Source organism: Carassius carassius, chromosome 25, assembly GCF_963082965.1.
Source record: "Carassius carassius chromosome 25, fCarCar2.1, whole genome shotgun sequence".
In the NCBI taxonomy this organism is placed as follows: Eukaryota; Metazoa; Chordata; class Actinopteri; order Cypriniformes; family Cyprinidae; genus Carassius; species Carassius carassius.
This window is the reverse complement of record NC_081779.1, coordinates 6,287,890-6,305,807: the sequence shown is the minus strand read 5'-3', so window position 1 is coordinate 6,305,807 and position 17,918 is coordinate 6,287,890. Positions and strand designations below refer to the sequence as shown.

Below are 17,918 nucleotides of genomic sequence, written 5' to 3'. Positions count from 1 at the left end.
CTGGCCAACTTTGACTATCAACTACAGTACCGACCAGGGCGTGAACACATGAACGCGGACGTCCTCTCAAGGCTGCCCGAAGCGGAAAGCCCCGGAGGGGCCAGCCCGGAGGAGGGCTATATGGTAGGAGCAGTAGAGGCACCAGGCAGCAGACAAGAGGCCGTGCCTGAGAACTGGGGATGGGATCCCCGTCGGTGGAGGGAGAGACAGGCCAGGGATCAAGATGTGCGGCTGGTAAGAGAATGGCTGGAACAGGGCCGACGGCTGACGCCAGCGGAGAGGTTAGCCCAGACGGATACTGGGAGGAGGCTGCTGGGGCAATGGGACAGGCTGGAGCTGAGAGATGGCGTTTTGTGCAGAAGGGTCAGTGACCCGAAGTTGGGCGAAGAAGTACGCCAGATCGTGGTACCCGCAGATGAGGTAACGGCTTTAGTTTCGGCATACCACAACCAGTTGGGGCATCAGGGACAGGAGAGGACCGTGTCCCTGCTTAGGAGATTCTTCTTTTGGCCCGGGCTAGAGGCATCGGTGCACGCCCTAATTCAAGCTTGCCCGAGATGCATATTGTTTAAGTCCAGACGGGAGGTCCGAGCGCCAATGGTACCCATCCATGCGAAGGCCCCCCTTCATATCATGGCTATGGACTTCTTGACACTGGGCCGACCACGAGATCGCTACCAGAACATCTTGGTAATAACGGATTTGTTCACAAAGTACGCTTGGGCTATCCCCACCCTCGACCAGACTGCAACCACCACCGCTACAGTTTTATGGCGGGCCGTCTTCCAGACGTTCGGATGCCCGGAGTTTCTGCACTCCGATCAAGGAGCCAACTTTGAGTCCAGGGTAATTAGAGAACTATGCCAGTTGTACGGTTGCACGAAAACTCACACCACTTCGTATCATCCTCAGGGGAACGGCGGCTGTGAGAGATTCAATCAGACCCTATTGGGGCTGCTGGGGACCTTGGACCAACAACGGCAGGACGATTGGGTGAGTGCCTTGCCAAACCTCCTACAGGCCTATAACAACAGTATACATAGTACTACGGGTTACGCTCCCACTTACCTGATGTTTGGCAGACACATACGAATGCCTACTGACCTGGTCCTAGGAGTGATAGCCGACCAAGAGGAAGCAAGTGTAACGGAGTGGGTGGGGCGCCATCACCAGCGCTTGCATTTCGCCTACGAGCAGGTGTCGAAAAGGATACAGACGGCAGGAGAGAAAAGTAAGCGGTTGTATGATCGGACTGCTAGAGAAGCCCCTCTACTGCCAGGAGAGAGGGTGTTGGTGAGAGATAATCGGCGGCAGGGGAAGGGGAAACTGAGTGACCGTTGGGAGGCCACCCCTTATGTAGTCTGCCGGCAGCAGAGGCCGGGGCAGCCGGTCTATACCATCCGGCCAGAAGGGAAGTCAGGCCCCGACCGTGTGGTGCACCGGAACATGATTCGCCCATGCCCTAACTACCCTGAAGCCGTGGAAGAAGTCCCCACGGAACCTGTACCAGCGGCCCCCTGGATTGAAGGTTGGGCTGTGGTACCAGGGAGACCCGTGGTGGCACCACCCCCGATCGCCCCGAGAGAACCAGAAGCAGCCCCTGAACAAGCTGAGCCCGATTCACCAGTGAGACGATCCCAGCGAGAGAACCGAGGCCGACCCCCTGCCCGCTATGGGGAGTGGATAGCCCGAGGACGTTCTAGGGACTAGAACGGATTGGCGGGGGAGGATGTCACAAGGTGACGATCTTTAGGGGCGGAACCAAAATTCGGGAAGTTTGGTTCCGCCCGGAAGTGTTTCCGCCCGGACCGGAAAAACAGAACACCGGAACTTCCGGTAGCGCCGTAAGAAGGAAAATCAGGGAATTCGATGCACCTGTGCCTAGTTAGGGACAGCGGTTGGTGATTGGAGGATACGCTGGACAAGGCAGTACTTAAGGCCAAGTTATTTTACAGTCTGGGAAGCTCTCTTTGGTGTGTGTGAAGCACTGGGTTGTGCCCGTCTTGGTACGCTGCTGGTAGCTGTCTAACTCTCTCTCTCCCTCAGGCTGGAATTGTATGATTGTGAAGACATCGCGAACCTTAAAGGTTGAGAAGTGAACAGATTATACGGCGAACTGAGACGACGTGAAAAAGGGGATTGGAAGTGGCATTGATGTGAGTACTAAGAGCCAGTCGAAAGTGCCCTGTATATTGACCTGGCGTTGTGTAGATCTCTCCAGGAGGAGGAGGGTGGCCCTACCCCTAATATAGTGTGGTGGGAGAGCCGAAGGAATACTTATTGAAGTAGTCGCAACGACGACATCACTAGCTAGGCCGCATATTCCATCGCCAGATCCGAACCAAGCGAAGTGAAGGAAGACGGGTGTCCTTTCCGTACACTGAGTGTGGTGGGTGAGTCTTCGTGCTGTGAAAACCTATAATTTTGACGTGGTGTTGTATATTGCTGTGGGCTGCTGTGTATTGCCGTGTGTCCTGTCAGATAAACCCCCGCCTTCACGCACTTCGGCGTGGGAGGACAAGGAGATTGCTGGTCCTGGCCTAGTTCAGTACAGTATATGTTGTGAGCGTGCTTCAGATCTCCGGAGATAGCACGGTACGCTGTGTCCAGCCCAGAGGTGAAAGCCATCCAAAGCAGAGTAACTGTGTTTTGTGTCTAAGTTGATACCTGTGGAGAGGAAAGGAAAGAGAGTGAGTAACACAAGGAGAAACAGAGGAAACCTGTACTTACAGTGCGCTGTGTTCAGCCCAGAGGTGAGAGCCATTCAAAGCAAACTAACGGTGCTATTGTGCCCAAGTTGATATCTGTGGAGAGAAAAGGAGAGAGAGGGAATAACACGAGGAGGAATAGAGCGAACCCTGTACTTACAGTACGCTGTGTCCAGCCCAGAGGTGAGAGCCATTCAAAGCAAACTAACTGTGCTATTGTGCCCAAGTTGATACCTGTGGAGAGAAAAGGAGAGAGAGTGAATAACACGAGGAGGAATAGAGCGAACCCTGTACTTACAGTACGCTGTGTCCAGCCCAGAGGTGAGAGCCATTCAAAGCAAACTAACTGTGCTATTGTGCCCAAGTTGATACCTGTGGAGAGGAAAGGAGAGAGAGAGTGAATAACACGAGGAGGAATAGAGCGAACCCTGTACTTACAGTACGCTGTGTCCAGCCCAGAGGTGAGAGCCATTCAAAGCAAACTAACTGTGCTATTGTGCCCAAGTTGATACCTGTGGAGAGAAAAGGAGAGAGAGTGGGTAACACGAGGAGAGACTGAGGGAACCTGTACTTACGCCGCTGCCTGTGGAGAAAGAGAAAGCGAGTGAGCACCCAAGGAACGAACTGTGTGAACCAGTACTTACTGTGAGCTGTAATCAGCGAAGAGGTGAGAGCAAAACCAAGCTGAACTAACTGTGCCTGTGTGTCCCAGCCGCTGCCTGTGGAGAAAGAGAAAGCGAGTGAGCACCCAAGGAACGAACTGTGTGAACCAGTACTTACTGTGAGCTGTAATCAGCGAAGAGGTGAGAGCAAAACCAAGCTGAACTAACTGTGCCTGTGTGTCCCAGCCGTTGCCTGTGGAGAAAGAGAAAGAGCGTGAGCACCCAAGGAACGAACTGGGTGAATCAGTACTTACTGTGAGCTGTAATCAGCGAAGAGCTGTTGCCTGTGGAGGAAGAGAAAGAGAGTGGGCACCTCGAGAACGAACTGAGTGAACCAGTACTTACCGTGAGCTGTATTCAGCGAAGAGGAGGAAGAAGGAGGGCGCTACGGATACCTAAGACTCAGGCCGGGGCCCGAGCCCCACGCCCCGGATCCCCGTGGCCCCCTTGCTCCCTGACCTCTTCCCGGCCATAGCCCATCTGGAGGGCCGAGTCAGAGTTTAGTTTTAATTGCCCTTTCCCTATTCCCTAAGCTATTTTTAAATATTTAAATAAAGATTGTTTTATCACTTACTTGTTCTCGTGTTGCTTGGCCATTGGGTCGGGTTTGGGGACCTCCTCGAGGTGGAAGTTGAGAAGGGGTGTGGCTTAGTTAAAGCATAGCCAGCCCCTGGGTGTGACAGAGCTGCAATGGAGACTTTATATATCTCTCCTTTCTGGAAATAACATATTACGGTGCAGCTGCAAGCAGCTATGTAAAGCCATTAAACAAAGCAACTCGGTCTGAAGCAAATATGTGGCTCGGTGTGAAGCGAAAATATGGAAACATGCTGCAAGACCACAATTAAATAGAAAGGTTCCAAATAAATGCAGTGAGCACATTTATCCACACATACACACTCACATACACACTTATCATCAGCTACCAAAACAGCCCCACAACAAACAACTAGTACCGTACATTCTCAGTTTCCTTCACACCTTGCAGTGACTCATGGGAAACTGTCCAGTGAGGACAAATGTTGTCTTGTGCGCCAAGGGTTTATGACAGAGCATACTGTTTAACAGGCCTTTAAAGGTCAAAGGTTAGTGGCAAATATGAACTTTGGATCCAAGGCTCCATTAGCCGTCTTGGCTAATTCAGACTTTGCAATGCATAATTGTGTTGTGAGATTAAATTACAAGCAGTGTACAAGCACTATTTATATATTTATCTTAGATTTTATTTGTACATTTTCAATTTTCATTTGAATTTTAGTTTGTTTTGCCATGTGCTTTTGTCTTTTTATTCGTTTTTATTAGTTTCTTTTTCCTATTTAGCTTTAATTTTATTTCAGCTTTAGTTTCAGTCATTTTCAGTTGCCAGAAAAATCATAAATTAGATGTCTTCACTATGCTCAAATATGCCAAGATACCCTAACCCGGATATTTCAGTATGAACTCAAAATTCTCCCATCTTTCAAGAGTAAATGATCCATTTTAAATATAATTTTCTGTCTATTTGTATTTCACCCCATAAATGATTTGAAAAGTCTCCCAAGCAACCTTGGAGCAACTCATTTTTTTTCCTAGGGTTTATTCAAATCAAATGCAAACCTGAGATCAGTTTTTGTGGCAGCATGCTCTGTCACTCATTAAGATCCTATTCGTTCCTGTCATACCAAATGAATTAAAACCCAGCTGACAGTGTCTGCTATCCTCATAACTCACTTTGTATCTGTTATCATCCGTCTTAAAATACAGTGCCTGAGATAAGCATTGGAGTATCAGGGCCAAGAACACATCAGTGGGTGTGTAGTGGTGAAACTTCAGGTGGACGCTGCCAATGTGTTAAAACAATGTGAATGGAGCAGTTTCTTTTTCTCTCTAGAAAAAAGGATATTAATAGCATACTGTTTTCTTCATACATGCACCTAAAAATAAAAATACAAAAATTGCTGAAAATGTATGCACCTCATGTCATCCTGGATGAATTTGTTTCTTCATCTGAACAGATTTGGAGAAATTTAGTATTATATATCTTGCTCAACAATGGATCCTCTGGAGTGAATGGGTGCCGTGAGACTGAGAGTCCAAACAGCTGATAAAAATACACAATATCTTACAAGTAATCCACACAACTCCAGTCCATCAAATAACAAAAAGATGCATGTTTGTTATAAACAATCAGTAAGGCATTTTAACTTGATAAAAGTGAGTCCATCCCAGGTTTTTCTTTCACATCAAAATCCAATAATCCATCAACATATTTGTTTAGAACAGTTTTGGGCTGTTCACTTGATCGGTGCATATTTCTCTCATTTCAGACGAGACGGCTTTTCACTAAAGAAAGCTATGTTATGGCTAGAGAACTCTTCTATTTTAACCGGAGGCAATGCAACTTTTTAAATTTTTACATTTATATCTCTGAATGATGACCACAACTGTGTGTCCATATATGCACAGACGTTCTCAAGGAGAACGATAAGATAGGGACTTTGTGAACTTCATAAATAAAATATGTATAGGAAAATTAGGAGATGAATTGTTCAGTAAACATGGGTGGAAGGCTGAGTTTAGTTTCTGCACTGCGCTCTTCTGGCTGAAATGATCCACTGCACAGAAATTATATACTAAAATGTTTTTTTAGTTAAAAATTGATGTGTCGAGCCCTTTCCACATTTCTGGTGTTTTCAGAAGCAGACAAAAGGTGAACTGACACACAGCCCCTTTCGTAAAGATTTATTCCACGGGTCTGTCATAATCAGGCAAATATACATTAACATATAGAACATCGCCCTCTTCTGATGCTCCTCACGTTAAATAACGCAAAAATTCAAGACACACATCTACTTAAAAGAACAATAACAATACATCATAACAACAACAACAATAACAATAATAATTAATTATCAGAATGATAGCCAAACATTGTGTATTTCCAAGTTCTATCATTTAGTGACTCTATTAAGGTGCACCACATAATTGGCAGGTGACTTTTTAAAGAAACTCAACCATTTTGCACCGTGACACACAGTGAAATACACAGAGACTTCTCGCAAATGCTTTATATGTAAATAAGTATCTTTTGAAGGTTTTCCTCCACTTCCTCAAAGTGCTGTGTTTCTAAAGTTGAAGCAGTCTGTTTGTTGGTTTGGCACACGTCGGGGTGGAAGCAGCGGTAGTGTAAGGCTTCTCTTCTCTTACAGAAGGCTCTGCTCTTTCACAGGACCTCTGCAGGGAAAACAAGACAGAGACAAACACATATAAAGAGTTTGATTGAGCCTTAAAAGTTTTGTTCACGCAGAACATCCACGTCGTACCTGGCAACTGAAACAGAAGTGATTGACACTGTCAAGCTCCCAAAAATGACAAAACAACTAAATGTTCTTTGCACAAAGCTACCACATGGCTTTAAAGACAAAGAAATGGAAATTATTGTTCATTTTCATGCAGCGAAGAGAAGCTTGGTGATTCTACTATCCATTGGATCATTATGAGATAAATTATGTCAGAATTGTTATTTTTAGGTGAACCATTTCTTATAAACACTCATCAGTATATTATTGATGAAATTTCAGTTTATATGGATTATACTTTAATAAATATGCTTCTGACAAAGCATGTTATATATGAAATTACTAGTTATCAGGGTATCTGCATGTTTAAGGAAATTAAGAAATGTTTAGATTTTTATTATATATATATATATATATATATATATATATATATATATATATATATATATATATAAAATGTACAATAAAACAAAATGTTGTCAATAGAAAAAAAAGCAATTTTTATTCACTATATTTTTCATATATTTATTCACTATTATTTACTAAAATACATTCACATAGAATAAAAGGACATAAGTGGTTAAAAAATACATATATATAAAGACACTTGCTATGACCTTACATTTTTTTATATATTTATTCACAAAAAAAATCTATGCATATATATATATATATATATATATATATATATATATATATATATATATATACACATACACATACACCATACATTTATATACAGCTGTTCTTTTTATGACCTTATGTTTAAAAAAAAAATTACCTATTTTTTGTAAATCCATGTTCCTTTTTATTACAACAATATAACATACTTTTTATAGTTATATGGTCATTTCATCTAATCTAATAATATCCAATCTTACCTGCCACATGTTGAGGTTTCATAGGCCCCGCCTTCATCATGAACGGTTCCCCTCCCTCAAAGGCCATGATTGGATCAGCAGCTTGGCCCTGCCCACTGTTTCCACTGCCACTGTGATTGGACAGCTTGATGATCTCCTCAAAGTCTGCTGCCTCTCCATTGGAGGACAGTCCATTCTGATGCTTAGTGGGCTGGACGCCATTAATGATGGGTGCCACGTCCCAGGACACAGAGCTGAGGAGGAAACATGGGTATGATTCTCATCTTTGAGTCAGATAGCTGACAACAACAAAACATGCATAATATCTCTTCGTACATTTTGAATCAGGCCAAATTGTGCAACTTTACCTCGTCTTCACGTCTCCTTGTGATTGGTTCAAATTTGTCAGACCACTATGAAAAGTTTCTAAGGGATTTTTCTGAATTACTGCAAGACAAGAGAATAACAGCATTATATTTTTCATTTAAACTTAAATTTTACATTTCATTTTAAGTGTAACATCGCATGCACACTACAAATGGACTTTTACCGCTGTCAGAGACTCTGCCGTTCACTTGAGCTGGATTCTTAACATCTTTCTGCAAAGAAACAAGTAAAGCAAGTTCATTTTCCTTTCTCTGTGTGTGAAATGAATTCAGACTTAATAAAAACACAGATGTGTCCCACCTGTCCTGCATCACTTTTACGAGTCCTTTTCATGATTTCTTCCAGACGCTAGAAAGATGAACACAGACGTTAGTCAAACCCACAGGAATGGAAATCACTTTAACGTCTCACGTGTTTCTCCTAGAAAACAATGATATTCTTTTTTTCTCATTAAATGCATTTGAGAGTCTCTAGTTTTACCTTCTTTCTCTCCAGCCGCTCCTGTTCCTCTTTCTGGAAGTGTTTCTCTCTTTCTATCCTCTGTCTCTCTGCTTCCTCTCTGGCTTTGGAATCAGCCTCCTCTCGCTGGAAAAGACACATGAAACATCATTACCCATATATCCATTATACATCTCTAAATTACCCATAATTACCCTACAACATGATAGCATGAGATGGTACTGAGGCAACATCAGTGTTTTTATTATTAACAAAAACTAAAACGAAAATTTAAACCATTAAAATTTTTTCAATAAATGTTGACTATACTTAAAGCTGAAATAAAATATAAATATTAGATGAAATATTACAAATTAAGAAACTTAAAAATAAAATGTGTTAAAATTGCTTTAAAAAACTGAAACTGATTTTTTTAGCTATATAGAAGTATAAAAAATGAATAAAAAAATGACAAATAAAACATTATTAAAAACAATTATTAAAATTACTTAAAATTAATAACTCAAACTAAAATTTGAACTAAAATTAAAATGAAAACCGAAAGTAAATACATAATAGATCAAATTTCAAATTTTTAATAAATACTTTGAAAGTATATAAATAATACTAAAATAACATAATAATCACATCAGTATTTGGCCAAGTAATGTATTGAATATAAGATATGACATGTAAAAAAAAAAAAAATTATATATATATAGTTTGCAACTTCACTATTTCGAACAAACAGAATGTGTTTTAATTTCACTTTTCCACCACAAGGGGGAAGCAGCGGCCAAATATTCCCTCTATTTGATCCCTTTAAACACAGTACCTTTCAACTGCATATCAGAAAATGATATACATACTGAATCATAGGCATAAATCCATTAAATTGCATCGTAAAAATGCTTTAGTTTAATTGTTTAAAGCCAGATGTGGCATCAAGTTCAATCTGTCTATGTACTGTACTAGGGTGACCATATAAGCCATTTTCCCAGGACGTGTCCTTGCAAGGATTTTTATATTGCCTAAAATATCCAGATTTTGGCTGTTTGTGCTGTGCAGATCGATCCTGGGAAAATGGCTCATATGGTCACCCTAACTGTACATCTGTGTCCTCGCTCACAGTTTAGATCTTGAGAAAATCCTTTTTGCTGCTGCTCAGACACCACAGATGAGCTTTGTACGTCCAGAGAGCCATTAGGCCTGTCCTGCATGATCAAATCAGACCAGACCACAGGCTTCGTCTGTGATGAGACGAGAGTCGCCCGGAGGCTCACGTGAACCGCAGGAGACTCAAGCTAATGCCCTTTTATCTGACTGTGCCTCGGTCACCTTGATGCCTTGAAGGTGTTTTGTATTAAAATGAGTTTACTGAAGACTGATGGATTTTAAAATATTTCGGTAATAGGCGAAAGAAGCAAATCAATTTTTTTCATATTTTGAATCGATATTAAACAAAGCATATAAATGTATACTAAAACATATGCCACAAATATATCATTTAAATGAATATTATTGAAGCCAGTGAAAGTGGAAACTAAAAGGAGCTTTTTAAAATCTTCTAAAACCTGTTAAGCTTGTCATAATGATCTGGATTAGCCCTGAAGCGCTGCTCACCTGTCTCTGCAGACGCAGGTTTTCCTCCTGCTCGGCTCGGGCTCTCTCCTGCGCCTCCCTCTCCTCCTGCAGACGCTGCTGCTCTGCCATGAAGCGCGCCTCCTCTTCCCTTCGCCTCCTCTCCTCCTCCTCACGTCTGGAGTGCTCCTCACGCAGTGCTCTGAATGAAGATGAGGCAGTGTAAGCATCAAGAGACCACTAGTCACTCTCAGTCGACACCTCTAAATCAAAATAAAAAAATTTATTACTTGAAAAAAACAAATGAAATATAATATAAAAATGTTACACATTTCTCATGTTCATTTAGTTTCATGTACAAAAAATTACCTAAAACTGAAATAATAAGCTACAATATAAAGATATAAAAAAAAAAAAACTTAGAATGATAAAAACACACAATTTACTAAACTAAACTGTACTAAAACTTTACCTAAAATTAAAATGAACAGAACAAAAAATATCAAACTAAAAACTAATGCAAAATATGAATAAACATCATAATAGTATTTAAATGATACTAAAATATTACTGCTCAGAGGGAACACCTATCAATTGTTTGAGTGGTCTGATAAATGTAAAAGTCACAGTTTAATAATTAAAAAAAAAATGTAATACTAAATATTTATTATATTTAATTATTTATGTAAATATAATCAGATATAAAATATTTAATCTGCTAGAATTAGCAGAGTCTCTAAAAAATCATTTTAAAACCTCATATCTGATAATCATAACAACTGGAAAGGTCCTGGAACTTCACTGTTTAAAAATGACAGAAACTCTGTTAACGAGATTTATTTACATATAGATTTATTTTACTTTAAAGTCTGTAATTAATATTTTCAATTAGCTTTTATTCTATATTTAAAGTTATTTTTATTTTCATTTTAGTTTTAGAAATTTTATTATGTGCTTTTGTCATTGTTGTTAGGGTTTTTTTTTTATTAATATTTCTTTTGTTTTAATGTTAGTGTTCATTTCCAGTAAGTAGCCTACAGTAATATCAGCCCTTCAAAAAACTTATTTCAGTCAGTTGCAAAGTCAGCAAATTTTTCATATTTTTCAAATATCACATATTTCGAAATTTTCCAAATACACAATATTTTCAAATATTCATATTTTATTTAGTTTCAGCTTTATTTCGATAAACAAAAATGTTTTAATACTTTTAGTTTAACTAATGATAATGACCCAGCTGTGATCATTTTAAATGTCAGTCAAGCTGTATCTTTCTAAGTGGCCAGTTTTTTTTTTAAGAAGTCTGTAACCAGCTGACCTGCTCTTCTGCTCCTGTTCTCTCCTCTCCTGCTCCTCCCTCTCTCTCTGCTCACGGGCCTGACGTCTCTTCTCTGCTAGCACACGGGCCGCCTCCTCGGGATCATTGGTCCCAGCTGAGGGCTTGGCGATCGGAGGGCCAGGCTCAGGAGAGAGTGATCGGGAAGTTGTGGCTGCCACATTGGCCACCTCTGGTGTCTGAGGAGCTGCTGTGATTGGTGCAGAGGGAGTGAGGGGCGTGGCCGGTGCAGACGAGACGATGATGTCAGGAACACTGAGGACAGCTAAACAGAAAAAAAAAACCAGGAGAAAATGCCATCAAGAAGAGTAAAAGCATATGTTTCATTTATACATATTAAAGTCTTTTAAAACCATTACTGTCACACTGATTTATCTGAAAGCAAATGCCTCTCATCGCCCGTCATCATGACATCACACTCACTCTTTGTGTCCTTGGGAGGGTCAGCCTGACGGGGCTCCTTGGCTTCCATGGAGACAGCAGCAACGGCTGGGGGCTGCACGCGGACGGGAGTCTGAGCCCGTTTGGGCCGGGTCTTGGTGCCAGGAGTCCTGGCTGAAGATGAGGGTGGTTTGGGGGACACCGCTGGATTGGGGGAGAGAGGGCGACTCCTGGGCGTTGCAGGTGATGGAGCTCTGTTTTTAGCTTTGATATTTGGGCTAAAAACAGAACACATCCCAATATAAACCAATACAAATTTGGTTTCAACACCAAAAAAAAGGATTTTCTTATTTAGTATTTTTGTCTCAATTTCTATTGGGCCTACATTATTTGTATATTTTAACTTTTCAGTTTAATTTAATTTCCTATTATTTTTTTGTTTTTCAGTTATGTGCTTTTTTCAAAATTTTTAAATGTATTTTTTTATTTACTATTTAGCTTTAATTTCAACTTATTTTAAGTGGATGCCAAGGCAACATTTCTTATTTTTTACTTTGCTTAGTTTAGTTTTATTTTGTAGTTTGTTTAGGTGATGAAGCTGTTCTTTTAGCTTTGATATTTGGGCTGGATTTCTGGTAACACTGAAAATATTATAACTTAGTTATTTAGTACTTTTATCTTGAATTATTTTGATATTTTCTTCTGTAAATTTAATTTGTAGGTGTTTTTTTGTTGTTGTAATTTTGTAATGTGCTTTTGTCAAAACTTTTTTTATATTATTGTTTAGTTATTTTTTTCAGTTTCAGTTTAAATTCAGCTTAAGTTATCATTTAATTCATTTTTTATTTCCAATATAGATTTTCCACAAAAAAAAAAGATATATAATCTTGCCTTCTTGAAGAAAACTATTAAAATGATGTGTTTAAGCTTAAACAAAGAAAAAATACATACTTTTTTCTCTTTAATTACCGTAAGTTTATGTTACTTAGCCCACTGACATATATTTGCTTGCCGTGGAGTACAACTTTACTGCTATAATGGCAAATTTATCACTTTTTCCACAAAGTAACTGAACACAAAGGCTTGTAAAGAGCCTACAGCCTGCTAGAACCCCTGCTGAGCTGGAGCAGAGCCACTCTCTGGCTCATGAGCGCACAGTCATTTAACCTTAGAAAGCATGTACTGTGTGTGTGTGTGTGTGTTTAAGAGAGAGAGAGAGAGAGAGAGAGAGAGAGACACCTGGCTTCTGTTTTCGTTCTGGTTATGGATTGGGACTGTCTCTTCCTCTCCACTTTTTCTTTAGACAGAGCGCATTTCTCCTTTTCATTCTCTCGTTCTTTCTCTTTCTTTTCTTTCTTCTTCTTCTCAAACTAAAAGTAAACAGTGATCGATAATTTCCACATTCAAATCATGACAAACTGGATTTTTCGTTATTTAAGTAATTTAGAATTAATGCTTTTATTTATACACACTAAATGGATCAAAGGTGACACTAAAGACATTTATATGGTTACAAAATATTTTCTCAATATTACTCCTTTTGCTATATAAAAACAATAAGAAATGAAACCACAAACTTTTGAATGGTAGTACATATTAGCATTACTATATGAATGATTCTGCTTTTGTGAGTGAGTTGTTGAGTGCATGGATTCACCGGTGTAGAGTTGCGTCTTAGCTGGCGTTGTGTGATATCTGGTGTGCTGGCTGAGACCCTCCAGCGTTCAGCGCTGTGCTGGTGAGGATGATGATGGGAGCACGGCGTCAGAGGAGATACAGATGCAGAGCGGGAAGACTGATCTGAATTCAGAACAAGAGATGTTTAGACACACTCACTTGTTGTTGTTGTACAAAAAACTACAGACTGAACTGAGATCATACACTACAGTCCAAACGTTTAGGGTTGGGAGTCTCTTATGCTCAGCGAGACATAAAAAACAGCAATATTGTGAAATATTATTACAATCTTAAATAGCTGTTTTCTACTCTAATACATTTTAAAAAGCAATTTAATTATGTGATGCAAAGCTGAATTTTCATTTCATTTTCATTCTTTCATTCTTATTATTATCAGTGCTGAAAAAAATCTTAGTAACCCCAAACCTTTGAAAAACAATGTACATTCAGATGATCTGTTATATTCAGAACAGTCTTCTAGCATACTATTGTGTGTGTGTGTGTGTATGTATATATATATATATATATATTTCTATATAAACATTTCTATAAGAATAAAATGCCCAGATACTGAAATGGAGTAAAAAAACAAAAACAAACAAACAAACAAAGCACCTTATCATTCTTATCTAATAAATCAACTAAAAATTTTATTATTCTAGTTTTGCTTTTATTCAAGGCAGTTTTACACAAAACTGGATAAAAATACAACATAAAATATTTCCAAAATGATAATTGTTTATATGCAGGTATGTAATGAGGTCATGTGGGAACAATGTAGCATCTTACTGTTTAAAATACATAATGAACATAAAAGTGCATTCAGTTTTATAATATTACATACTGTGCAATATGCAGTTAGTCTCAATTTCATCAAACAAAAATAGTACATACTAAGCTGGGAATTTAAATTGCATCATGTTAATCTGAGGCTAATAAAATATACTCATTACATGGGTGTGCGTGTATTATGTGGTGTGTATAACCATTACTTTAAGCTCCTGACATGTTAAATGTGTGTGATGTGTAACTCACGGGGGTCGCTGCTGTTCTGGAGGGTGGCGACGCTACGGCTGCGAGCCAGAAAGGAAAGGGTGGGGGTCATCAACCTCTCTACGATGCGGCTCTCCCACGGGCTCAGACGCAAGCTGCGGGCTGACACAAGAGGGCGCTGTTAGCATCGACACATGAGGACACTGCAGGTCACTCAACAGAGGGCCGAAGTAAGGGTTCATCCAATCGGCTGAGTGTTACATCCAGTAACAGGATGCCTGACCAATCAGAGCCGCTGTTACTGGAAGCAGAATCCTCATGGCCCTTTGCTGAGTGAACGCCATAGACAGTAAAAAAAAATGGACACAGCGACCCCATTGGAACTCAATTGAGACAAGTGAAACCCATTTTTAGCGATTTTTAGCACTTCCGTTTCTGACGCGCAGACTCAAACTAAGCTTGATGACGTCAGCAACCTGTCTGACAGATGTAAATCTTCTAGTAGCTGTGCGTGCAAACTGCCATTGTTAATCTTGCAGAGACGGCGAGTTTGAGCGGGGAGTTCTTTGGCGTGAGTGAGCAGGAGTAAGTATTCTGATTAATTATTTTCTATAGTACTTTAAAATGTAACGCCAGGGCTTGTAGCTATGGGCTTCTCTCTTGACGTCTCCCCGATTGCCTGTGAGCTTCTCCTCCTGTCTGTACGGTACTTTCTCTACTGTGTGACAGAGAGTCGAGTGGTTATGACGCAATCGTTAGCCTATTTTTACAAAAACTGTTTCTACAGGGCCATAATGTAACACAGAAGGTAATGGAGCCCTTTATACATTGTCGTGTATCTTTAGAACTAAATAATGGACAAATGGAGTCTTTAAATGCCTCAGATGTAAAGTTATTCGCTGTCAAAGTGACGCCAAAATGAATGGGAGTCAATGGGATGCTAACGCAAGTGAAGTTCTGCTACAAGATGGCGACACGCGGGCGACTTCAACTTCCGGTCGACTTCCTTCCCGCCTGGTGAACGCTGACAGCGATTTCACAATCCGGACATGTTTGTGGACTTCTAATTCACATAACCTACACAATTGTGAATTATGATTGCAGTACTTACTTAAATTCACATTCACACACTTTATTTGATTATTTGCTCAATGTAACTTCAAGGAATCTGAAGTTTCAATTTAATTAGTGAATTTAACCAGTACTATAACTCATGCTGGTTAAATCAAGAATGCAGATGCTTAAGCATGTTAGACTTTGATGCTTCGTTGATCAAAGTTTGCTCTTTCTTAGCTCATTAGGAGCTCATTAAGTACATTTCTCTAAAAATGTCTTGTGACAACTAAAAATCACAAGAGTCAGTCACTGACATACATGTAGAGTACACAGTGATCATTTATATATACTACGTACCATTCAAAAGATTGGGGTCAGTAAAAAAATGATATTTTTATTCAGCAAGGACACGTTTAAATTTATAGCATTAATAATGCTACAAAAGATTTCTGTTTCAAAGAATCTCGAAAGAAAATATAAAATCCAAAATTATTAATCAGTGTTTAACTGTTTTCATCATTGATAATAATAAGAAATACTTCTTGAGCTGCAAAATCAGCATATTAGAGTGATTTCTGAAGGATCATGTGACTGAAGACTGATACAGAAAATTTAGCATTGCATCACAGAAATAAATTATCTTTTAAAATATATTCAAATAGAAAAGTTATTTTAATTTGTAATAATATTTACTGTTTTTGCTGTATTTTTGATCAAACAAATTCAGTCATGAGAGACGTCTTTCGAAAGCATTTAAAAAGCTGACCCCAAACTTCTAAATGCTGTAGATGGCAAGACATATGGGCGACTATGAGTTCATACTGAGTTCTTTTGAACGCAAACTTTAGTATCTGTGGCAAAGTTAAACATAGTTTGAGATATTATTGAGATCTAGAGGAGACAAATCTGAACATTTTGCTCTCCATTTGATCTCATTGCTTTAGATACTTAAGAGACTTCATTTATGAATTTTCTTTCAACGAACAGCACTCTTTTACCAGAATAAATGGTTCATGGGTTCAAAGACGTGTTAAAACTGGTTTTATTCTGGGAATTATGGCATGCTGTTGTGTTAATAATCTGAGAGCACATTAAAATGAAGTGTGTGCTGTCACACAAAAACAAGTTATGTGATGAAGAAATGAATCTGTGGTCTCAGTTTTCTCCCACAAACACTCACATACACTCTCCCACTCAGGCACAAACACACTCTGGATGTCATAATTGCAATCACACAACATTAAAACAATACTGTGTATAATACCAGACCCTTGTGCTCTTTATAGCAACAAGGTGGTGCTCAGATCTGACACACAAGAAAATTTACAACACTTCGTGACGGCTGGTCACTGGCTGTTGCTAGGCAACAGCTGCTTTTTTTCTCCCCCACTGCGGCAAACTGTGCTGTTGCCTGAAGTACTGTAACAGAAGGTTGATCACGATCTAGAATATAAACTCTTGCTTCGAAACAATCTTTATACTATATGTTCTAAAAACTGATACACAATGTGGTATTTCCAGGAAGCAAGATGCAAAAAAATAACCTCAAACAGCATTACACTTTAGCTAAAGCATGTTTAACCCAAATATTATATCTCAGAAAAAAGTGAACTTTTAGAGATTAGTGGTCTTCTCTAATGACAGGGAAATAAGTACAGACCATGAGCTAGCTCCACGGTTACCATGCGGTGCACAATGCTGTTATTATGTTGATTTATACACATTTGCATAGCCACAGTTTTACTGACTTATCACTGGTACGTATTGCTGCATGTGGATGTCAGCATTGTAGAAAACCTATTATTTCCCCGGACAGGAAACTTCAAATGAGGCTATGTTCAGTATAACTAGCATTCTACTGCCATTTTTGCAGGTTCTATAGTGTGTAAATTATGCATATAGAGGATCAGGATGGCATACTAACTTTTGGTGTGTAGAATACTAATAACTGTATCTCATAATGCAATTTGTTCAAACTGATTTTCCATTTTGACCTCTTGTCTTTAATTTGACACTCAAGAAAAATTTGGAAAATAACCTTTATTTCCAATGACTGGACTAAACTTGTGGAAATAAACATAACATACACATACTGTTAAAAATATGACATACTCCTTTTTGAAGTGTTTAGCACTCAACATCACTTATTCATATTAATTAATAAACCATAAAAATGATCACATTGATTACATTAATGATTCATGATCATAGAATCACATTAATATCTCACCTCCTAATCTCCTAACTTAGTTATCAGTCCTTTGTTTTATTATCACTGATCAACAATCAGCCTTTCAAATCACACACTTAAGGAAAAAACCAACCACCAGCACTACAAACCCACACCAAAGAAAAGAAAAATAATGAAATAAAAATAGATATTGCCACCACTTACTGGACAACAAATAAATAACCATTAAAGACTATAATGCAACAATGTGAGCACTGATCAAAAGGTGCACGGAAGAAGAGATTACCCACGATGCAACACAAAAACGAGGGGGTTGTTGGGTGGGGAAGTGAATAAGAAAGGTGTGAGAATGACCATTGATCACCAGGCA

The 17,918-nt window shown here is 39.3% G+C and overlaps 1 protein-coding gene across 4 annotated transcripts in view; it reads right to left on the bottom strand.

Moving 5' to 3' along the window:
* Nucleotides 1-6,076: 6,076 nt before the first annotated feature.
* LOC132103995 (MAP7 domain-containing protein 1-like) overlaps nucleotides 6,077-17,918 on the bottom strand; it is a 34,722-nt gene continuing 22,880 nt past the window's right edge. For all 4 annotated transcript variants that reach the window (XM_059509126.1, XM_059509127.1, XM_059509128.1 and 1 more), the window contains 12 exons: nucleotides 14,344-14,463; nucleotides 13,289-13,431; nucleotides 12,871-13,001; nucleotides 11,674-11,909; nucleotides 11,233-11,515; nucleotides 9,957-10,116; nucleotides 8,376-8,480; nucleotides 8,196-8,243; nucleotides 8,059-8,107; nucleotides 7,877-7,955; nucleotides 7,530-7,762; nucleotides 6,077-6,583 (listed from right to left, as the gene is read on the bottom strand). In XM_059509126.1, the coding sequence (XP_059365109.1) occupies nucleotides 6,573-6,583; nucleotides 7,530-7,762; nucleotides 7,877-7,955; nucleotides 8,059-8,107; nucleotides 8,196-8,243; nucleotides 8,376-8,480; nucleotides 9,957-10,116; nucleotides 11,233-11,515; nucleotides 11,674-11,909; nucleotides 12,871-13,001; nucleotides 13,289-13,431; nucleotides 14,344-14,463 (1,598 nt within the window). In that variant the 3' untranslated portion in view covers nucleotides 6,077-6,572. The remainder of the gene's footprint in view (nucleotides 6,584-7,529; nucleotides 7,763-7,876; nucleotides 7,956-8,058; nucleotides 8,108-8,195; nucleotides 8,244-8,375; nucleotides 8,481-9,956; nucleotides 10,117-11,232; nucleotides 11,516-11,673; nucleotides 11,910-12,870; nucleotides 13,002-13,288; nucleotides 13,432-14,343; nucleotides 14,464-17,918) is intronic.